Source organism: Phascolarctos cinereus, unplaced genomic scaffold, assembly GCF_003287225.1.
Source record: "Phascolarctos cinereus isolate Bilbo 61053 unplaced genomic scaffold, phaCin_HiC Scaffold_2;HRSCAF=192, whole genome shotgun sequence".
Lineage (NCBI taxonomy): Eukaryota > Metazoa > Chordata > Mammalia > Diprotodontia > Phascolarctidae > Phascolarctos > Phascolarctos cinereus.
In genome coordinates, this window is record NW_027555625.1 from 269,207,368 (window position 1) to 269,230,854 (window position 23,487).

The 23,487-nt window shown below is 45.1% G+C and overlaps 1 protein-coding gene across 3 annotated transcripts in view; it reads right to left on the reverse strand.

Moving 5' to 3' along the window:
• Positions 1 to 548: 548 nt before the first annotated feature.
• Positions 549 to 23,487, reverse strand: part of LRSAM1 (leucine rich repeat and sterile alpha motif containing 1) — a 39,226-nt gene continuing 16,287 nt past the window's right edge. For all 3 annotated transcript variants that reach the window (XM_020965513.1, XM_020965514.2, XM_078150032.1), the window contains exons 9-25: positions 22,700 to 22,790; positions 21,957 to 22,087; positions 21,674 to 21,703; positions 20,458 to 20,580; positions 18,138 to 18,277; positions 17,420 to 17,464; positions 16,724 to 16,794; positions 15,509 to 15,608; positions 14,657 to 14,744; positions 13,755 to 13,829; positions 11,202 to 11,282; positions 9,127 to 9,222; positions 7,690 to 7,788; positions 3,787 to 3,918; positions 2,905 to 2,986; positions 2,175 to 2,320; positions 549 to 1,956 (exon numbers count right to left, since the gene is read on the reverse strand). In XM_020965513.1, coding sequence (XP_020821172.1) covers positions 1,831 to 1,956; positions 2,175 to 2,320; positions 2,905 to 2,986; positions 3,787 to 3,918; positions 7,690 to 7,788; positions 9,127 to 9,222; positions 11,202 to 11,282; positions 13,755 to 13,829; positions 14,657 to 14,744; positions 15,509 to 15,608; positions 16,724 to 16,794; positions 17,420 to 17,464; positions 18,138 to 18,277; positions 20,458 to 20,580; positions 21,674 to 21,703; positions 21,957 to 22,087; positions 22,700 to 22,790 — 1,656 coding nt within the window. In that variant the 3' untranslated portion in view covers positions 549 to 1,830. The remainder of the gene's footprint in view (positions 1,957 to 2,174; positions 2,321 to 2,904; positions 2,987 to 3,786; positions 3,919 to 7,689; positions 7,789 to 9,126; positions 9,223 to 11,201; positions 11,283 to 13,754; positions 13,830 to 14,656; positions 14,745 to 15,508; positions 15,609 to 16,723; positions 16,795 to 17,419; positions 17,465 to 18,137; positions 18,278 to 20,457; positions 20,581 to 21,673; positions 21,704 to 21,956; positions 22,088 to 22,699; positions 22,791 to 23,487) is intronic.

Sequence of the window (23,487 nt, forward strand, 5' to 3'; positions counted from 1 at the left end):
TGGCCCTCATCCCTGAACAGAAAGCCTGTGCTCAATGCTTCCACTGCCATTTCCCTGAAGTTAAACAAGGCTGGGGGCCCCCAAATGGGCCTCCGGCCAGCTCCACCAGAGGCAGTAGAGGGGCTGGCCTATGACAGCATCCCCTCTTCCTTTTAGGCTAAGCCAACTTGGTTGAATAAAGTTCAGTCCAACTGCCAGGATTCAAATGTGACCAAGGAAGGGGGGTGTCAGTCTTCCCTGTGGATTCAGCAGTGTACCACGGAAAGCACTAGGCCAGGAGTCAGTTTGTGAGTGCTGGGCCTGGCTCTGCCACTGAATGAATAACGTTGGCCAAGTCACCTCTCTGGGCCTTAAAGGTGGACGTTAACTCCTTCATCCCTAGGATCCCTTCTGGCTTTGGATCTATTTTTTTCTCTCCCTACCCTGTCTTGAGTTTATTCTTGCTACTAAGCTATTTTCCCACAGGGAAAACAGGCTCACCTTGTCCCAAAAGCATGACACGCACTAGCTCATAGCCAGGTCCACCAACACAAAGACAGCTCAGGCACTGAGGGTGGGAAGGTGGAGATTTATTTGTTTTGAGACTTACGAGCTCACCTTCAGTGCTCATGCACTGCACTAGAGGGACAGAACAGCGGCTCTATCTACTAAGGCGAAAGAAAGGACCCCACAGGAAATGATGGAAGCTGCTGGGTGTGCCCAGGTGTGGCCCCTGCTGGCTTCCCCTTCTCAGTCTGCCATGTAGGTGGCCACCCCTGGATGTGCCCCAGAAAAAACAGGAGACGCACAGAGCTGGGTATCAGAGTAGACTCACTTCTTCCAGGAGCCTCATCTACAGCAGGCTGGGCTTTCTGGGCTGAACATGGCACCTTATCCTTTGTGGAATGGGTCACTCACCCCATACTGACCGTTCCCCAAGGGGCCCACAGCGCACAGGCTGCCTGTTCACTTTAGCACCCAGCTCAACTGTCCACACCTAGGAAGGCATCCCCTTGAAGCAGAGACGTTGACCAGTCAGACATACAGATAACAGGGTGTCATCTCCACATCTGGTTAAGACCAACCAGGAATCTTGCCAACAGATTCTCCAAGCCTTCACTGGGTCTTTGCATCCCTTTGAAACAAAGATGTAGACCAGCCAGACGTACAAAGGATGTCATTTCTCCCTCTGGGCAAGACTAAACAGGAGTCTCACCTACAGAGGTCCTCCATGCCTTCACTGAATCTTGAGCCCTCCCTTCCTCCAGAGACTCTTTTCTATATTCTTCTGAGGCAGGACTTTTAATACCCTGAGGAAAGGCCTATACTGACAGCCAGTGGGAGTAAACCCCAAGTTCCTGATGGCACAGTAGGTCAAAATCCTGACCTAAATCTGTTCTGATGTCCCTCAACTCCTGTGTGGCTAGTGTAGGCAAGGGAACAGGTAAGCTGGTCCTGTTCCTTCAGTCTCTGTGGGAGCTGTAAGGAAGTTTTCTGCTCCTGTTCTGAGATAAGAGTACTATAGTAGCTCATCTCCCAACACTACACTAACCTCTGACTCCTGTTTCTAGAAGCACCCTATATACCCAGCCTCTTCATGGGCCTGGTGATGAGGGAAGCATGTATAAATTAGCAAATTGTTTATCCCAGGAAGACAAAGAGTGCTTGGCAATCACAGCCCATCCTCCCAGCTGGTGAGGAGAGGAGCTGTGAGGAAAGGGCCACATGCTATCTCTGACAGGGGATTACAGGAAGGAGAAACAAGGCCCCTAGTCTCATACCAGCAGCCTGGTATAAGCCAGGGAACAACTGTGAGCCATTCTAGGGTCTAGGAACAGTCTATTCCCCAGCTTAGCCACTATGGTAGATGCGTAGACACTGCACGATGTTCTGGCGACACAGTGGGCAGGTTCGAAGGGGTTGGCAACAGGACTGACAGCAGCAGACATGACCACAGTTGAGGAAAATCATCTGGGCCTAAAAGTTAGAGAAATGGATAGAATGGGCATCCTCCTAGGCTAAAAGCCATTCCCAGATTCCCCAACGCAAAAAGACAGTTTCTTACAAGAACAAAGCTATGAGCACAATCTAGGCGAGTGCTGATTGCCAATAAAGGGGGAGTGAGTGAAGTGATCGATGTGTGCTTGGGCTCCTTGCCCCAGCTCCCACCCCAGCGCACACCAGGAAGGCCTCACCTCCCGCTCCAGACACACTACACATTCTGACGCCTGCACATCTGCCTGTGCTGGGGGCGCTGTAGGAGTCACGGCCTCAGGAAACTCTTCTGCAGAGGCAGGTTCCAGGGCCTCCAGGCCCTCACCTTCAACAGCCTTCAGCAACCCTGCACAGCACCAGAAGAGACAGGGTGAGTGTCCACTGCCAAACAGGCCCAATGATCACAATTCACAGAGTGCTTTCACATCTATTATCTCACTGAATCCTAACAATTTTGAAGGACTCCCGGGTTGGTGATCTCTGCTGTATGCCTTTTTTCTGAGGGACATGAGCTCTTAGTTGAAGACTACTGTGTAGTGTGGGAGTGATGTCAAGGGACCCAAGACCTAGATTCTGGTCACAGCCCTTCCAAAGAAGTTTCAGGGGGCAGTTAGGTGGTGCAGTGGATAGAGCAGTGGCTCTGGAGTCAGGAGGACCTGAATTTAAATCTGGCCTCAGACACCTGACATTTAACTAGCTGTGTGGCCCTGGGCAAGTCACTGCCTCACCAAAAAAAAAGTTTCAGACCTTACTCATTCTACAACTCAAGTTTCCCACTCTGTAAAAGGGGGATAAAAATCATTATTCATTCACCAAACAACAGTCAAGAGTCTGAAGGACAAGAGCAGTAAGGCTCTGTAATATCAGGTGCCTTCAATTGAGAAGTTGTGATGCAACATGCTTATTTTCAGATTTCCTGGTCGTCGGTACCTGGCAGTGTTTTCGCCCCATCCAGCAGTTCTTGGGCTCTCCTGATCAGTGCATGCTGCAGACCAGTTTCAGAAATGCCCATCTGAAGCACAAGCAGTCAAAGAATTTCAGGTTTCAGTGGGATCTTGGAGATTACCTAGTCCCTCATTTGATAGCTGGGTATATGCCCGGGAGCTGGAAAGCTCCTCCCAGGGAACACCATAGCACTGCAGAAGAATGCCCCTTCATGGAGAAGAGTCTTTGGTCTAAGCTCTTTGGTCTAAGCTCTGACCCCAGAAAACACCCTGGCTCCCAGTTCTGGCTTTCTGCAATGTTTTTACCCAAAGCACGGAGAGGATAAAGGAAGCAGAACCAAAAAGGCCAAGCCAACACACTAAAAAGCGACCCCTGCAGGCTAGACCTAGCCACTGCATCATGGCAGCTTTTGAAACACAGCGGTTCATGTGGCAATGTGCAAACAACATACGGCTTTTAAATGAAACTGGACCTACGAAGAATCAGACTGTGTCCTGAAAAAGACTGAACGCTAGAGATTTCTGGTGAGATATGGAGGTTATATGTGTAAATAGTCGGGAGAAGGAGACCTGATCTGGGTGAATGATAAAGGGAGCTGATACAGATTTGCTTGGTCCTGATAGAATTTTAGTAGCTGTAATTTTCTGGAGATAGCATGTAATCTACCAGGCTGGTTTAAGGTATATCCCATGGGCCATGGGGAACCCAATGGGCACCTTATTCAGGTAAACAGCCTGTACAACCATAAGATGCTTGTTTGGTGAAAAGCCTTGTTAAGAATTTTTGAAGAAGGTGAAAAAGGGCAGGGTCAGAATGATCCTTCTGCCTCCCCCCACTCCCCAAATTACATAGAGTTCCATTCCCTACCTTGGCCAAGTCACCAGGGCTCATGTGGCTCAGCATGTTGAGTGAGACTCGATGGTGAGCAAAGATGGGCAGATAATGTTCAGCTGAAAGCTCTACCAGCAGGGTCACCAGCTGCTGCTCCAAGCCCTCTTCCTGGGCGAAGGCAAAAAAAAAGCCAGTCAGATCAGTGGTGTCAAACTCAAAAGACCCCTGCTGGTATCAGACTGACTTAGAAAAACACAAATTAACATTATCTATGTTGTACTGTATTTTTATTTATTTTGTTAAACCTTTCCCTATTACATCTTCATCTGCTTTCAGGCCACACTTGAGGCCTGTGGGCGGATGTCTCTGAGTTGGTTCACAAAGGGACATTTACTTTAAAGTGGCTACCAAAAAAAAAAGGGAGAGTCAAGGGAGGAAATTTTCATTTCATAACCAAGACCCCCAATCTCTGCTGAGTGAGCACATTTTGAGAACAAGAGAGAAAATCCCATTTCAAAAAGACTATACTGCACAGCCCTTCAGAATTCTAGACCCCTAAAGAAGGTCTACACTTCCAATATACAAAAGAAAGAATTCCTCTATCATGATAAAGACAACAAACATGAGTTGGCACAACCTCAAGGCCAAAGGGAAGGTGAACTCTAGCACATACAAGCAAGGCTAGTAGCCATTTGGCCTCTGGCAGTGAACACTAAAAACTACTACCAAGGCATCTGATCGGGAACTTTTGCTCCTCCCATCCAATTATTGCCTGAGTTTGCCAGGGCAGATCTAACAAGGTTGGCAAATAGGACAACTTGGCTGCAAAGAATCAAGAGCAGAACTCTACTCCCACTTTAAAGAAATGACAAATATGGTGGTTTAAAAATAAGAGAAGCGTTTTCTGTTTCCGGAAACCAAGATGGCAGAGTGAAAAGGTAGTCACTCTCACTCTCCCCTATCAACCTCTGAAAACCCAGAAAATATCACCCCAGAAAAAAACCCTGGAACAGCTGAATTAGAAGAAAGACAGGGAGCAACAGTGTAGCAGCCCAGCAAACAGGTCTCCCAATGCCTCAGCAAAAATAAGGGAGGCAGAACTACCATGAGCCCCAGCCGGATAAGTACCGTGTGGCATTCATCTGAAAGGAGGTGAAGAAAGCAACCTAAAGGCTTCCTAAAGCCCTGGCCTTGCTGGTGCCAGCCCAACATCACGTGAGTCGGAGCCCTGCAGCCTCCAATTGTGAAGAAATACTGAAACCCAGGTGGTAGAACAGGCAAACACCAACACCTGGACCTCTGAGTGCCTCAATGGGGGGGGGGGAACCAGTGGAAACCAGCTCAGAAAACCACCAGGTACCTTGGCACTCTACAGCAAAGGAATCTCCCAGTGCATTAGCAGAAACAAGGGAGACAACACTGCAGGGGGCCCCAGGCAGATAAACACCCTGCAGCACCCATCTAAAAGGAGCTGAAGAAAGCTAAAGGAAAGGAAAAGCAGGCAACCTAGAATTGCCTGAAAGTTCCAGCCTTGCTGATTCCAGCCCAAACAGGTAAGCTGCCAGAAACCTACAGCCTCCAATTGCCAACATAAGAGGCCCCAGCACACAAAGCCAGTGACCAAGACCTAGGCTCCCAACAAAGAAGCTTGGGTCAGTGCCCCCTCTGTTCCCCAGCAGGAGAGCTCAATCTCTTTAAAGGCCAGGGAATAAAGAAACACCATGAGTAAAAAAGAAACGTACCATAGATTCATATTATGAGAAGAGTGAAGATCAAGACAGAAATTCTGAAGAGGACAACATTGTCAACAAACCCACATCTGCAACAACAAAAGGGAATATGAACTGGTCTGAAGCCCAAAAAGCCTTCTTAGAAGAGCTCAAGAAGGATTTTAAAGTCAAATGAGAGAGGTAGAAGAGTCCTTCAAACAATTGGCCAATTGGAAAAAAAAATACTGAAGAAAACAAGTCCCTAAAAACACAATTGGCCAATTGAAGAAGGAAGTACAAAAACTAACAGAAGAAAACAATCTGTTAAAAACTAGAATTGGACAAATGGAAACTAATGTCTCTATGAGAGAGCAAGAATCAGTCAAACAGAAACAAAAAAATGAAAAAAGATGAAAACATAAAATACCTCATCGTAAAACAACGACCTGGAAAATCATCAGGAGAGACAATTTAAAAATTGGACTACCTGAAAATCATGATGAAAAAAAAGCCTGGACAGTATCTTTCAGGAAATCATAAAGGAAAACTGCCCGAAGTCCTAGAACCAGAAGGGAAAATAACCATAGAAAGAATCCACCGATCACCACCTGAAAGAGATCCCAAATTGACAACGCCAAGGAATATAATAGCAAAATTCCAAAATTACCAGATGAAAGAGAAGGTGCTGCAAGCAGCCAGAAAGAAACAATTTAAATATCATGGAACCACAGTCAGGATTACACAAGACCTTGCAGCTTCTACATTAAAAGACCCAGGGCATGGAACATGATATTCCGTAAGGCAAAGGAGCTTGGAATGCAGCCAAGGATCAATTACCCAGCAAAAATGAGCATCATTTTTCAAGGGAGGAGATGGATATTCAAATAGGAGACTTCCAAACTTTCCTGATAAAAAGACCAGAGCTCAACAAAAAATTTGATCTTCAAGTACAGGACTCAAGAAGGACATAAAAAGGTAAATGGGACAGAAAGATACAATATGTTGTTAATGGGGGGGGCTGTTTAAACCCCTACAAGGGAATATGACACTTGCAACCCTTGAGAACTGTATTGTTATTACACCTGTTAAAGGAGTATACATAAAGAGGGTGGATATTAGTTGATTTTGATGTAATGATAAAAAAAATCTAATCAAGTGGGTTAAATGGATCCAAATAAGTGGATCAATCTGATCTTAGAAAATGTACTGAGAAAGGAGGAGGCAGACAAGGGTAAATTACATTACAGGAAAAGACACAAAATCCTATTACAGCAGAGGGAAAGAAGGGGGGGAGCATTGTTTGAACCTTACTCTCATCAGATTTGGCTCAAGAAGGGCATAACATAATCAGTTAGGTATAGAAATCTAACTTGCCCTATAGGCAGTAGGAGGGAAAAGGGGACAGAAAAGGGAGGGGGGAAAAATAAGGGGGGAGGGAAGAAACAGTAAGAGTAAAGGGGAAGAAAAGGGAAAGGGATAATAAAAGGGAGGAGGGACTGAAGGAGGTGGTGGTCAAAAGCAAAACACTAGTGAAGGGGGTAAAGGAAAAAGGAGAAAGAAAAGCATAAATAGGAGGAAAAAAGGATGGAGAAAAAGACACAGATAGTAATCATAACCGTGAATGTGAATGGGATGAACTCTCCATAAAATGGGAATGGATTGAAGAATGGATTAAAAACCATAATCCTACAATATGTTGTTTAAACATATATGTACCAAATGGTATAGCACCCAAATTCTTAAGAGAAGAAGTTCAGGGAGTTACAGTAAGAAACTGACAGCAAAACTAACTAGTGGGGGACCTGAACCTCCCCCTCTCTGCACTAGATAAATCTAACCACAAAATAAACAATAAAGAAGTTAAGGAAAATGCTGTCCAGATCCAAAGAAAGAGCTATGGAAGTCAAATCGCTATCACTTATTTTTACCTTCTGTTGAGTTTTGTTTCATCTTTCTGATGGTTCCTCCTATTGGTTTTAATTTTTACTTACAACTTCACTAATGTGAAAATATGTTTAATAGGAATGTAAATATAAAGCCTATATCAGATTGTGCACCATCTTGGGGGGGAGGAAGCGGGAGAAAAATTTTCAACTCAAAAGCATATGGAAGTGATTGTTGATAAATCAAAATAAATTAATAAAAATTTTTTAAAAAAATAAATAAAAATAAGAGAAGCATGATCTTTGGACAGGAAATCTCCCCATTTTCTGGTATTGCTGGTCTTTACCTGCAGCTTCAGGGACAAGGGCTTCTGATTTAAAAGGCGTTGATACTGAATCAGCCAGTAGTTTTCCTGCGTGGTTTCACTTTTGGCTTCCATCTCCAGCTGCCAAGAAAGAAGCAGGCTATGTTAGCTCCAAATCAAGAAGCTAACTGATCTTTCAATACAGAAGGAGCCATAAGGAATGGTCAGTGGTAGCTTCCAAGTACACGTCTCTCTAGCTCATAGGAAAAACATCTGCACTCATTCAGGTATGGACCTGGAACAGCAACAGAGAGGACTCTGGCAGCAAAGGGGCCACAGGAATGCTCTGCTCTGGCCAGTGGTGCTCACTACAGTAGCTTGTCTATAAGCGGAGGGAGGAAGATCTAAAGGTTGTAAGGGGGCCTTCAGTTTCGGGAGAAGACAACAGTGCTTTGACCAAGATGTTAGGCACAGAGATCATCAGTCTGGCCTTTCACAAAGACAAGACAGAGAGAAGTGCCCATCTGACTTCTCTGAGAAGAAAATGGCTCCTTTGTCCACAGTAGTTTTCCTTAAGGACTCATCCCAAAATTTCTCACCTCAAATTGCTGAGCAACCCAACACACAGAACACCAGTCACACTGCTGGTATGCAAAGTCATCCCTGGAGTGAGGGTGGACCTTTTTGCCCACTCCAAATTTTTTGTAGGAAAATGTAGTTAAAATGAACACCAAGGAGCAAAATACTAGAAACGAAGTGGGAACCTACTGATGGCTGAATAAACATGAATACATGAGTACGTGAATATTATTTCACTCAAAGAGATGACAAATATAAGAAATTCAGATTATGGGAAGCCATACGTGAACTGGTACAGAGTAAATTAAGTAGAAACAAGAGATCAACAAACATAACAATAATAATGAAAATAAATACAACACAAAAAATTAATTTCAATAAATGCAATGAACATTTGACCCAGGAGGTCAGATAACTAAAGACACTGATTGTGGCATATATAGACATACACAGTTGTGGAGATCAGTTTTGCATGAGCGTTTTTCTTTTCTTTTCCGCAAGGCAATCAGGGTTAAATGAGTTGCCCAGGGTCATACAGCTAATAAGTGTCACGTGTCTGAGGCTAGATTTGAACTCAGGTCCTTCTGACTCCAGGGCTGGTGCTCTATCGACAGCACCACCTAGCTGCCCCTATTTGTGTGTGTGTGTGTGTGTGTGTGCGTGCACGCGCATGTGTCTGTCTGTCTTTGTTATAAGAGAGAGTTTGGTGAGGAAAAAAGGAAAGGTATACAGAGAAATGACTGTAATATATAAAGAACAAAAAACAGACGTTGGTAAAAGTTAAAAAATGAAGGGAGCAATAAGGGCAGTCCTGATCAGTATACTCACTCTGCAGTGCTATGGCCTGGCTTGGGGACCACCCTCCAGCAGGCCCTGGGTACTCGGGGCTCAGACACTCACCAAGATCCCTTGCAGCTCCTCCTCCCTCTGGCTCTTCTCTTTGAGAAGCTGCTGCAGCAGAGAGCTGAGGGTCCGGCGCTGCTCCGAGATCATTTCCTACAATGTACAAACAGACTCCTTTTCCACACTGCAGGAAAATGCTCTGGCTCACACTGACACCTGCTTATACATGGGGAGTGGAGGGGTTGAAGGATGAAAGAACCCCAAATCACAGCCATTTCTTCAAAGATAACAAGGAGGGCTAACAGAGACACCAGACACACCCACGTCTCTTGAGTTGTGACTCCATCCACCTGTCCCTTCTCCCAGCAGCCCCTGCTCTACCCTGAGGTCCAGCTGAGGCACAGGTCCTGACCAGCTGTGGGCCTCAAGAGGTCCTGGTGGCCTCTGCGGTCCATTCGCCCTCTCCCCTGCTTTTCTGGGATTCTAAGCTCCTCCCACATGCTCGGCGCAGGGAATCTGAGCAATGGGCTTATCAAGGAGAAGAGGCTGATGAGAACAAAGAAACAAAAGCAGAAACGACAACTTGCAGAAAAGCCAGCATCACCCTGTAATGTGGTTTGATTGCAGAATAAGTCTGTAGGTAGATGCAAATGGGGGGGCAAACTTGTTACCAATGTCTCATGGCTCACACACTTCTCACCCTGGGATGAGCCCTGGGGAAATGCCTCAAAGAGGCCCTGGACTAAGCACACATCAGGCCACCAAGCAAGGCCTCTTTATGGAGCTGGTGATTCTGCCCAAGATGGGAACATCTGGAACAGCAAGTGCTTCCGTCACTCTTTCCCCCTTCAATCAGAGACAGCCATAAAATGTTAGATGTGGAAGAAACTGAGGTTCTGAGCCAGGAAGTGGCCTATGAGAGAACCTGTGCTAGTATAAGAGCTGGGCCTAGAACCCAGGACTCCTGATTCCTACTCAGTGTGCTTTCCATTGGGCCAACAAGTACTTTCAGCCAACTGGCAAAGGGGCCTAGCACGAGATCCAGAGGGCAACTTTGGATTCATGGTCATTCCAGGCACTTCTCAGGAGGCCATGCTGAACAGAGAGGGACATAAGGGTCAGCATTCAAAAGGGCAAAAAGATGGAACAGGTGAAAACATTAGCTGGTTGTCACAGTCTGGGGAAAGTGCAAGTCTCCCTGTAAACAGATGGATCAATGGGACGGGGCATCTGCATATTCTCCTGTCTGAGGACACATGTTGGGGTTGACGAGCACATTAGAGAAGGGCACAGGGGTCACATCCCTTGAGGCTGGCCTGAGCTTTCACTGCTCCCTCTCCTCCAGAGTATTCTCCCAATGTGAAAAGTGCACCCCTAGGATGACAGGATGGTAACAAAGTGAGCAGAAGCTGCAGGCCCAGAAGTATGAGTTAAACACATGGAGTGCCCGGTGGCTGCTCCATTTTAAAACAAAAGAAACACAAGATGATAATGACAATGACACGTTTCTATAGTGTCTAAAGGTTCACAAAAGTGTCCCCTAGGAAGGGGCTTTGAGATGGAAACTCACCCAACTCTTGTACTTCCAAAAGGAGGCTATCCCTCCCACCCTGCCTGCACTAGAGTCAGAACAACCATACATGGGTTTTCATGCCTGCCTGGTGTCACCAAATCTACCTAAGCTGAGTCTGCTTCATGGTTTGGGGAATTATGAAGCATTGGGACTGGAAGGGCCCTTGGAACATCAAATGTTAGAACACAGAACAATAGAATGATAGAACTGGAAGGGACCTAGAACACAAAATGCCAGAACATAGAACATCAGAGCTGGAAGGGATTTTGGAGATCATCTGGTCCAACCCCCTCACTTTACAGAGGTGGAAGCTGAGGCTCAGAGAGGATGAGTGACTTGGCCAAAGACACACAGTGAGCAAGGGCAGATCCGGGACTAGAACCCAGGTCTCCTCATTGTCAGTTCAATGGCCTTTCTCCCACAGAAACTGCTAGCTCACACATGGACTGATCTGGAGGCTACAGAAAGCCGCAAGTGAAATGTACGGGGTTGAGAGATCCCCCAAGCAAGACCCATCACATGTGGAAGGGATGGAGCCAGACCAAGGAACCCTACATACCTGCAGTGCCTCTGTGTCCAGGGCTTTCCTCTTTAACTCCAGCTGTGTCAACTGCAATAACTCAGTTTCTATTAACTTAATCTAAACAGAAGATGAGACAGTGTTTTTAACTTACATTTACAAAGGACTGATTTACTCTGCTGTAGAAAGCAGCCCTAAATGATGTTCCAAATCAACCCTTCTGGGAAAGGCTGGAGTTTCAGGAGGATGGAAATTCTGCTGAATCCTTTTAATTACCCCATAACCAAGTATTCCCTTCATTATTCAGAAAAGTGTCCCAGAAGCAGCAATATTACTGGGGCTCTTACTAGCCTTCTCTCTACCTGTCAAACCATCTTGTGCTCTCATTTTAGCTAAACTGCCCCCTCAAACAGCTGCTACAGTGTCAGGGAAAGACTCATGTTCCGCTAAGAAACACAAAAGATGCTTCTTGGCTAGGAGACAGCTGATTTAGAATGTCAAAATCACCCATACCTACTTCTCAAAGTGGAAGAGTCTCCTTTCAAAGCCCCCAAGGGGAAGCTTGGAGTTCTAAGCCAGCTGGGAGGAGAAGGAGTGCAATGTGAGACATAGGGCCCAATTCAGCCAAAGCTACTCCTGATCTGTCATCCCCAGCCAGCCATGTGAAGTCACACAAAAGAGCTTCATGTTGGGCAATATGGAATTTAAATTAAACTGGTAAATAAAAAAGGAAGTCATATCAGAAAAAGAAAAAGACATGCAAGAACGTGAAATTTTAATATGCTTAATGATGATGCAATGAGATTTTCAAAAAATCAAATAATAATCCCTTGCACTTTACAGTTTACAAAGCACCCTGGCATCCGTGATCTCGTGCAATCTTCCCAGCAACCCCGTGAGGTCAGCAGGGCACTATCCCTATTTTACAGAAAAAGGAACTGAGGTTCAGAGAAGTGAAATCATTCAGCCAAGGTTACGTTGTTATCAGGGACAGAGCCAAGACTACAATGCAATGTTCCTTCTTTCTCTCTCTCTCTTCCTTTCTATCCCACATAACTTTCCTTTTCTTTTTGGCTAGGCAATGGCGTTAAGTGACTTGCCCAGGGTCACACAGCTAGTAAGTGTTATGTGTCTGAGGCCGCATTTGAACTCAGGTCCTTCTGAATTCAGGGCCTGTGCTCTATCCACTGCGTCACCTAGCTGCCCCCCCCACATAACTTTCTGTTTTAAAAGTTCTACTGATACCCACTGTTCTTTCCAATACTCATAGCAGGGATGGCAAAGATTTCCTGGTTCCAGTCCTCCTGGTTAGGAATCAGAATGAATCCCAGAAATATATCCGGAATTTTCCCAGTGGATAGTTTTAAATGAATGAAGCAGTGGGATTTTTCTCAGCTCACTAGAAGACCTAATGGGCCTCAGCAAAAGATGGCATGAATGATGTAGGGGATAAGCATTCACCATCTATATTACACAGCAAATGAGCTTTGCAATCATGGACAAGTTCATTTTCAGAGCAATTCCTTCCCACACAGCATCTGGTAGCAAACAGTCCTTCACTACTAACAGGGAGTTTAGGGGTACCAACCACCTTGCCCTTGGTATCACAGTGAAGTTTACTATCGCAGAGGAAGAGCACACAGGAGTGCTTCCCCTCCCTCTTTAGACTAGGGAGCCACAGGGTTATCAAGCGAAAAGGCAAGGTGATGGAGACTTTGGAGGTGTCTGCTTCTGTGGAGCAGGCCCTGGGAGACATTATTCTTCTCCCCTAGTCATCCACAGAATCAGGCTCAAAGGAACCTTAGAGATCTAGTCCAACATGGCCACTGTAAAAATTTGTTTTACTTGACTATGCATATTTATTACAAAGGTTTGTTTTCTTCTTTTTTCAAGGGGCAGAGGGGTGGGGAAGAAGAGAAGAGGGATTTTCGTTCATTGAAAAAATTAATTTAAAAAAATTATCTATTCCAACTCTCTCATTTTAAAGATTGGGAAACCAGAGAGGTTAATGGGTCAACTAAAGTTACCCAGTGAGTTAGTGGCAGAGCCAGAACCTGACTCCTAGTTCAATGTTATTTCCATTTCCATTATACTGTCAAAAGTCATGGCCTTTTCTTAAAATTTTCCAACAGAGTCCTAGAAAAATCCAAAAAACTAACATGATGATGAATTCAGAATCATAAAATATTAAATCTTAGAGGTAGAAGCTTCCATAGCTTCCAAAGAAGGGTAAGAAGTCATGTCCCGCTTGATGCAGGAATCCCTTCGACAACAACCCAAATGATCATCCAACCTGTCCTCAAACACTGCCAGTTTTGAAGAGCTCATTAAAGAAGCCTCTTATATCACTCGACAGTTCTGGACATTTAGAATTTTTTAAAATTCTGAGTCGAGAAACTGCCTCCCTCTAACTTATGCATACAGTCCTCATTCTCTTGCCCTCTGGAGCAATATAGTGCGAGTAGGTTTCCTCCTAACTGGGACAGACATTTGAAGACAGCCATTGGAGAAGGTTCATCTCTTCTGAGGGAGAAGATGTACATAATATTTAGAAATCCCAAATGGGTTCAGCTCTGGTGACCTGGAGCTCACCTGGTTTCTGATGTGCCTGTGCATGAGATCTTTTTTGACTTGAAGGGCTTCAAAGGCAGCTTTCTGCATTTCACTCTGTAACAGAGATTGAATTCTGTTTAGCCAAGTGAGAGAACCTTTTTTCCATTGTGGATTCCAGGCCCAGAGAAAATGTGGGGAGGGCCACATACAAAAAAAAAAAAGGAAGAGAATTTAATTTTTTTTTTATTGAAGAAAATTAAAACATTCAGTTCTCTGGATTTTAAAGTTAAAACCAGGGACCATCACATTTCACTAAGACAGTTAATACTAAAAAATATAAGGGGAATAAACAAAAAAGGTAAAAGGAGAAAAGAGAAACACAACAGAAAAGGTGTTTAGAAAGAGAGAACAGATAGAGGTAAGAAGGAAAGGGAAAGAGAAAGACTGAGGTAGGGAGAATCTAAAGAGTACCTTGTGAGGTTCTGAGGCCAATTTATAAGTCTTTGGGAACATGGAAAGAGAGCACTATCACCTGCTATCTCCTGCCCTTCAAACTGGTGGCTACATAATTAACCAATGTTCTCAACTCTTCAACCACCCTAACCCCTAACCTCAGAGAGCATCCAGACACCATGCCAGCAGGAGGTGGAATTCATGTGGGGATACAGTGAATAAAAAAACATTACCCAGAGGCCCTGGTGGGTTCTCCATCCCTTTTGTTAAACTTAGGTGTAGAAGTGAAAAAAATCTTAGCCACAGTCTCCAAATCCCTCAGGGAGAATTTCCATAGGGGGACAGTTTTTCCTTCCTAACACAGACCAGCCAGAAGCCCAGGTTTCTGGCAGTTTAGAAACTTTCACCAGAGCTCTGGATTCCAGCCTCCTTTCTGGCCCAGCTTCCAAGCTCCAGGTGACAGTTGTCTGCTTAGCTCCCCAACCCACCTCCTGCAAAATCTGGCTGATGGCTTTGTTTTGATCCATCTGCTGCCAAGCCAGGATCTGCTGGAATCTCTCATCCATTTGGGCCATGCTGCAAGAAAGACAGGTGAATGAGCCTGGCTCCATCCAAATCCAAACAGGAAGAACATGGGCTATGAAAAAATAGTCCATGTAAGTCAGAGAAATTGCAGTTGCACTGCCTCTAGCAGAAGAGGAAAAAGTTAGGTTTCTGTTTCCCTATATATGTTGGCCATATTGCTCAGTCTGGTCCCTAGGACCTGATTCTATCCACTTGTCTGCCTTGACTGATCTGACTGGTTCAGTCCAATTGGCTTCGTGTCTCCAGAATCTGGAGTGCTACTCACAACTAGGAGGAACACAGCCTGATTTGGGACTTCCCACTCCTAGTCCTGTAGGTAACTTCCAAAGGGCTCGCCAGGATTAATAAATATCACGGTCATGCACACAACTCACCAGCATAATGTGGACAGACAACTTGGGTACCATTTCACAAGTAAAGAAACAGACACCAAGAGCGGGATCATAGGATTTGGGGTTAGAAGAAATGTTTGAAATTATCTAATCCAACTGTCATTTTTAGAAGTGAAGAAACTGAGGCCCAGAGAGAGATGACTTGTTTTGATGACACTGTTACTAACTAGTGGGACAGGAATTTGAACCCAAGTCATCAGCCTCCTTCCAGGAAACGAGCTCAAGATCACGCAGTGAGTTGCGGCAGAGGAGGGAAGAGAGGACGCAGACGTTTCAATCACCAGCCAAGGGCTGCTACCCAACTCCCCTGCCCTGCACAGCCCCACCCCTCTTTAACAGGCCCAGGGTTCCTCCGGACCTTACCTGGAACAGGCTTGCTTGACCAGACTTTGCTTTTGAGACTCATAGGTCATTTGAATAAATCTATTCTTGCAGCTCTCTGTCAACATCCGCTGCATGGCAGCTGGGGAAAACATCAAAAATCTTTCAGTATGGGCTGGGGACACTGGAACCTTAACCTTGTCAACTGACAATTCAGCAACTCCCAAAGACCTACCCTGTCACATAACTCAACATAATGCTGGTCTGGGTAATCCCAAGATAGAGATGCAAACATTACATTAGTAAATACACTGTATTTTCCAGTAAAATATCCCAGTAAAAAAAGGAAGCCGGGCCAATTGTTTCATAAAAATTGCTTGGCTCCCAAAATTCTAATTGGCCTGGAAAAGTGTATACACATTAACCAGCAACAACTCGTCCCTAAGTCGTCCCAACCTCCTTCCAGACCCCACGTTTAAGATCTCTGAACCTAGGGACAGCCGGGTGGTGCAGTGGATAGAGCACTGGCCTTGGATTCAGGAGGACCTGAGTTCAAATCCGGCCTCAGACACATAACACTTACTAGCTGTGTGACCCTGGGCAAGTCACTTAACCCCACTGCCTACCCAAAAAAGAAAAAAAAAGATCTCTGAACCAAACCTTACTGGCTACCTCTTCAGTAGGATGGACCTATCCCAGGAGGAATGCTATAGGAAGTATTCTAAGGCGTCACCACTCTCAGAAAACATGAACCTGAAATAGCTCCAATGGGCCAACATGGAGCAAGATATCAAGAAGCAGATGCTCCAATAAAGTAATTGTTTCTAAAGGATTATATTGGTCTTCTCCAATGTATTGCTTACAAATTCGAAACTATCAGCTATGTATGATACTGTAGTTGAACAAAACTACGCTAAATGCTGAATTCTAAACTGAAAATTAGCATTTTAGATAATAAGTAGTTGTCTCATTTGCCTAGACTAATTTCTAATACACAATTTGTATATTATTTCAATTAATCAAGATTGTGACATGGGTAGGCTTTCTCCCATTACCCTGAATAATGAAGAGCAAGTTATATTTCCCTAGGAGATGACAGAAAGAAGAAACTGATCAGCCTCAGAACACAAGCGTATAAACCACAGCCATCAATTTGCTAAGTAAATCTCTTCCAGTTGCCCAGCATAGGTCTTTCTATTCCCCACATAACCAATGGTTGCATCAACGCAGGACTCGGCCCCCACCTCTAAGACTTACAGGCAATCTCTCTTTGGCGTAGATTCTCAGTCTCCTCCTGGGTTATGGCCATTAGTTGCTCCATCTTTATCCTGGAAAGTTTTCATTCATTAAAATATATCTAAAACATCAAATCTAGTTATATCAGATGAAGACGCTCATTGGATATCCTAATTAAATACCTATGTCCCCAGAGCTCCATCAGTAATTAACTGAATTCCCTTAGGGAATGAGAGATCCTGAGGAGTCAACTTTAAAACATCTCACAGTAGGAAAAATTAACTCATGGACAGAAGGGATACCCTGCCAATTAACTATAACTACTAATGATGGAGAGGGCCAGATGTTGAAGTGGGTTGGTGGTAGCAGTCAAAATGGCAATGGAAGGTCCGTGATAGTATTTTGGGAATCCAGGTGATCTTAGAACATAAATTTCTACTGGGTATTTTAAAATAATTTTAAGCTAGCAATTAATTTCTAATCCAATCATTTCCCATGGGAAATGGATTCTCAGTAGTGGATGAAATGGGGTAGACAGCCATCCCCAACACTTTTAGGAATTTTGGGGGTAAAATTTTGGAAATTTTTTGGTACATTTTTTTTGATGTAATTCTCACAGTTCATAGGAAGTAAAAAAGAAAGGAAGGGGTGCCTAGGGGAAAAGAGTAACTTGCCCTAACCTAGCTCCAACAAGGTTTTGATATGCTAAACACTTACCTCTCATTTTCTAGCGACTTCAAGATTTCAGAATTTTTCCTTTGTCTGTGGAGAGGTTCAAAAGGTTTTTCAGAGTCACATCACTTTATTATTGCAAGAACCTGCTCCTGTATCCCTGACATACCTGAGAAATTAGAACACTTGGCACCAGGACTGGCCACTTAGTCAATAGAGACTCGTTGCCTAAAGAGGGTAAGGCAAAGCTAGATCTCAGCAAGACAGTGAAGGAGAAGAAATTTGTCTTCTGAGGCCTCTCCTCTCCCCTATGCTGTAGCATGCTCCAAAATCCCTCATTTTGTCTCAGAGGTCCACTGTCTTCATGATAACCCAGATCCCCTACAGCTCCCCTCCCTTATAAGAATAAAAATAAAACCTGCTATCAGCAGCTGTCACTTTGGAAAGGCCCTGATGAACAAATTACCCTAAAATTATATTGGTGGTATGCAACTCTTCTGGGGCAACTGCATTTTAAAGGGCTGACGACTTCACCCAAAGAATGAATCTTGAATGGCAAAATCTTAGGCATCCATAATTCCTGATGGGAGGTATTTTTTTGGCAGGGGGCCTTCCCAGTGCCCCTCAAATCAAACTATGGAGGCAGCTGCCTATATATAGGGTTGGCCTGGACGCCAAGACTTTTATATGTGCAGGAGTAGGCTGCTCGCTAGAGGGCAGGCACATGTGGGTAAGGATGACTCTAGGGGCCCAGGAGGCTTACTTCTGATTATCTTCCAGGAGCCTCTGAATCCGGCTTGAGATGCTCTGCTCTGTTTGCTTCAGCTGTTCCTGTAGACGCTGACGCTCTCCATCCAGGTAGCGCCGATGCTCACACAGGCCCTTGTCCAGCCGAAATTGCTCCTGTGGCAGAAAGCAGAGCACTGACACAGAGAAGCTTGCAAGTCAGAGCTCCTGCTCCCCCAAAATCTGGGATGCAGGTGCTTCTAGGGTCAGGGCTGAGGGAAGGACAGAAATGAGGAGCAGAAAAATGTCTCTGTGTTCACAAATCCCTGTCCTTCAGGGAGATCTCACAAAAAAAAACAATGGCAGGGAGAGAGACAGTTAGGAATGCACCCGCGGTCCACCAGATCCTCACAGGATCTCAGTCGGGGTTGTGATCAGAAGGGACCTTAGATGATTTAGTTTAACTCCTTTTATTTTTTTTACTTAAATTTCTTTTTTTAGTTTTATCGATGCCTTTTATTTTTTACACCAATCATTTCCCAAAATGCTGCCACCAGACTGAACACTTTTTTGTACCAAAGAAAATTATTTAGCAGAACTGACAGATGAAGCAGGGCTGATGAAAGAGCACTGCTCCTGAAGCTGAACAAGCCACGAGGAAATCCTGGCCCTGCCGCTCAACTGTTGTTTGTCCTTTGTTCTCCGAGAGGCCCATGACGTCACGAAGGTGATGCCATGACGTGCAAGTGAACTGGATTTAAGTGAGGGAGGGCTGGGCAAGGTCACCAGCCTGGAGCCATGTGTGTCCAGTGGCGAGATACAGATCAGAAAGACTGGAGATGGCTCCCAGATGTAGTGGGAGATCTTGTCCTTTTCAAGCTAAGGTCTTTAACAGGTCTCAGTTTGACTGAGGCAATGCCCATTCAATAATTAAGGCTAGGTAAGAAACGAGGCAGAAGGGGCAGCTAGGTGGCGCAGTGGATAGAGCACCAGCCCTGAAGTCAGGAGGACCTGAGTTCAAATTCCGGCTCAGACCAAACACTTGACACTTACTAGCTGTGTGACCCTGGGCACACTTAACCCCAATTGCCTTAAAAAAAAAACAATCTGGGAGGAGAAGACCCTTGGGGTTTCAGCAGAAACAGGAACAACAGCTATTTATATTCACTCTGAGCCAATCAGGGCCCAAACAGTGACCAAGTGGGGCTTGGCCTGGGACCTCCTGCTGGCCAATCAATGAAAACCAGAGTGATTTGGGTGACTATGAGACCTTGGAAAAGATGATTCAACCCTCAGAGCCTCAGTTTCCTTCTCTATAAAATAAAAGTATGAGGCTTTGTGTCTAGGATCCAAATGACCCCATCTGACAACCACCTGGCACTCCCACACTCCCCCGAGAGCAGAGAAGTGTGTGTCATCAGGTCTTCTCACACTTCACACATACATTATCAGGAGCGGTCACTGAAATTAGTGTGGGTTTGACTCCCCGCCCCCCCCAAACACACACTTTGTAGATGAGGAAACTGTGTCCCTAAAAAGATGAAGTGACTTGCCTAACATCACCCAGACCACACAGCAGAGTCAGGATTCACACCAGCTCCTCCCGCTCCAAGTCTACACCACACAGCCTCATCTCAAGTCAGGATCACTCAGAGTTGGGCAGGCAATCCACGTCACGGAAGGTGACAAAATTTGGAATGTGCTACATATAAACTTCTGTTTGGTAGAGAAAGCAGGAAGTCTTACCAACTCTAACTAGTGCTACCTCAGAATGATATCAGCCAAGGGTGTGGTCGGTCCAAGTCACAATCTACGAATGATGTGACTAGTGGCATTGCCAGTAGGATCTGCCCCTGTCCCCTCCTCACTAAATAAAGCATGTAACTGAGGGAGATGTGGTCTCAAGTGTCAGTCCTGGGGAAAGTCTGAGGAAATAAAGGCACCAGCACAGTCCTCACATGCCACAAAAGGCTAGCTTGTCTCTCAGTCATCTGGAACTCATATGGCAGGGTAAAAGCAGACTGCAGAGGGGAACGAGAGTCTGGTCTCCAAGAGTATCGATCACATGAGAACTATGGCCTCCATGCCCTTCCCTTCTCTGGATCCTCCCTCACTATGCCAAAAATACATTGGGGGGGCAGCTAGGTGGTACAGTGGATAAAGCTCCAGCCTTGGAGGACCTGAGTTCAAATCTGGCCTCAGACACACGACACTTACTAGCTGTGTGACCCTGGGCAAGTCACTTAACCCCGACTGCCTCACCAAAAAAAAAATAAATAAAATTGCAGACACAGTCCGGCCAGTCCCATACTAATAGCAACTACAAGCTGCTGCCCATGGGCCTGGTAGGGACGCACCTCTTTGACGGTCTGTAGTATCTCATCCTTTTGATCGCTGCTTTGCTGGAGGAGCTGGGCGTGCTCCCGCTGCCCGATTTCTAGGCGACGTTCAAATTCTAACTTCTCTAGCATCTTCTGTTCCTGAGACAACAGAGATCTGAAGGGTCATGGCAAGGAAATGATACGAGCTGCTCCCAGATCTTGCTCTCTTCTTAATCAAGGCCAGAGGGCCAACATAAAGAAGACCAAAGCCCAAGCCTGACTATCTCTTGATAACATGCAACTTTTCACAGTGAAGAAATCCCTAGAGGTGGCAGCACACGTGAGTGGGTGACAGACACAGACACTGATTTAGAGCGCACAGACTACAAGGGATTTCTGGAGCAGTGAACTGGAATGGTTAATGCTCCACCCTGTGAAAATCAAGCTAAAACATAACACATCACCTGTGCTGGTTCTTTCACAGTCAAGAAATGGTCAGGGAAAAAGTCGAGGCTACAGGGAGAAAAACGATACCTATACTTTTCAGCCCAACTTCTTAAGAATCAGTAAGAGAGATAAAAAGTCTGTGTGGGGGGCATAGAGAAATATTTGGTTTGGGTGCTGCATCAGCTTCTTGGTCCAAACAGCCACAGTTTGTTTTAGCAGAGGGCCAGGTTAAAGCTAGTCTGCAGCAGGAAACCTTCTCTGCCCTGCCTGATAAGAGGAATTGGATTACACTTCTTCAAGGGACCCTCTTCTGTTGTCAGTGTCTGGGTGTACAGCAGGACCACTACAGTTCTCCCAGGCCTTCGACAAAGTGATCCTAAACAACAATGGTAATAAAGCTAATATTTCTGTAGTTTTAAATTTTGCAGAGTACTTAACATGCATTACATCATTTGAATGCTACAGATGCTATTACACTCATTTTGCAGATTAGAAAAGGGAGACTGGGAAGACTTAAGTGACTGCCCACAGCCTTGCAGCTAGTAAACGTCAGAGGCAGGAACTGAAACCAGGTCCAAGATCAGCGCTCCTACCAACTCCGGTGCCAACCAGCAAGACAACACATAGGAACAGTGATGCCAATTCATCTCAAAGACAGTTCTGTTATTATTATTAAAAGGAAAATTATAGTTGAATTCTCAGAAAGAATGAAACATTGGGTTTTTCCAACATGTCCACCTCAAACCCTCCTGTTTTTGCAGGCTTCTGTTTTTCAAAGATGTAGGACTTCTGCATGTTTGCTCACCTTTCTCTTCTCATAATCTAAGAATTTATTCTGAAAAACAAAAAATAATAGCAGTTGAGAGAAAAGGGAGTTGACACAAGGACCCCAGCAGACCCATTTAATGCACAGTTTTACAGTAGTCTTTGAAGAACAGAGCATTCACTTGTACGAATAAAGTCAGACAGGACAAGGAAGCACTGGGGCTTCTGCTCTGCACCCTTTTGGTAGGAGGCCACAAGCCACGAGCCCCCTAAGTGTTTATGTCTGGAGGGGAGTGTCCCTGAGTCAGCATGCTGATCCTCACCTGCCACTCCGTTTCTTCCTTTACGTAGCTGCAAATTAGTCCATCAGTACTATCCCCTGAAGTCTCTCCTCCATCTCTTTCCAACACTGGGAGCAAAAACTGGGAGGGTGGGTAGTACTCAAGCCCAGATTCTGAAAAAAACAGGGCCAGGCCTATCCAAATGACAGCAAAAGACAAGGACCCAGGCCAGACCAGAGCCCCCGGCTGGTCTTGAAGCTAAACAACATCTCCCACCACTTTCTACTATCCAAGATGGATTCATTTTCTAATCAGAAGAATCTTCTCTCTGACAAATGCAAGCTTTCCCACGAGAATAAGCCCCTGCATACATGTCTCTGGACTGAAAAGAATGAAGAAAAGGGCAGGGCCCTGATTTTGCCAAATGGAGTGGAATAATAAGATGGATAAGAGAAGCAGGTAAAGCCCAAACCTAAAACAATTATTTACAGTATTTAAATTTGGAATAGACAGTGGGAGTGTATCTGAAGGGAAGGGAGACAAGGCTCCAGGAGCAAGTTGGAAAGGATTTGGGGTCCTGGGGTGGACAGCATGGTAAGTTGGCCCAGGAACTCATTATTTTGCAGAAAGACCCTGGGATTTGGCTCTCCAATGCAATAAAGCACACTTAAGGGGCTCAAAGAATACTCTGGATATGTCTCTCTTCCTATCCAATGCCTATACTCATGTTTGAGAGCTTTGTGCAGTGATAAAAACAACACCAGAAACCAAACCCTAGATTCTACCTTTGCAGAGAAACTGCTGAATGGCCTCTGTACCCATACTACACACAGCCTCAGGTGGATAGACCATGGATGCAGCATCGAGGCTCAGAGTCTGCAAAACATTAAGGGTAGAAGCAAAGCCTCCAACATACCTGATATCTCCCATTCTTCCGATATTTGTCAGCCTAAGGCTAGCTCCCTAGAACTTAAAAAAACAAAAACAAAAACAAAGAAATCTTGCTCTACCAATGAAGAACATCACCCACTTTTTAATTCTTGGGACCGTCTTGTCATTTCATGTCACACTCCTCTATTCAATAAACTCTAGAGGGTTCCTATTAACTCTATAATCAAAAGATAAATTCATCTGTCTGGCACTTAGAGTCCCTGCCAAAGCCCTCACTTATTCTTCTAGCCCTACGATACACTACTCCCCTTCAAGCCTTCTACGGCCCAAACAAACTGGCTTTCCTGCTGTTCCTCACTATCTCCCACCTCCGTGCATTTGCCCCGGCTGTCCCCCATGCTTGGAATGCTCTCCTTCCTCACTTCTGCGTCTTAGAATTTCTAGTTTCCTTCAAAGCTCAACTCAAAAGCAACCTCCTATATGAGGCCTTTCCCAAAGCCCTCTACCCCACCAGCTGCTAGAGCCTCCCCCTCCAAATTACTTTGCGTTTACTTTGTGTACATTTATATGTGTACCTGTTATCTCCCCTAAGAGACTGCAACCCCTTTGAGGACAGGGACTGTTTCATTTTGTCTTTGCATCCTTGAGGTCTAGCACAGTGCCTGGCACATAGCAGGTGCTT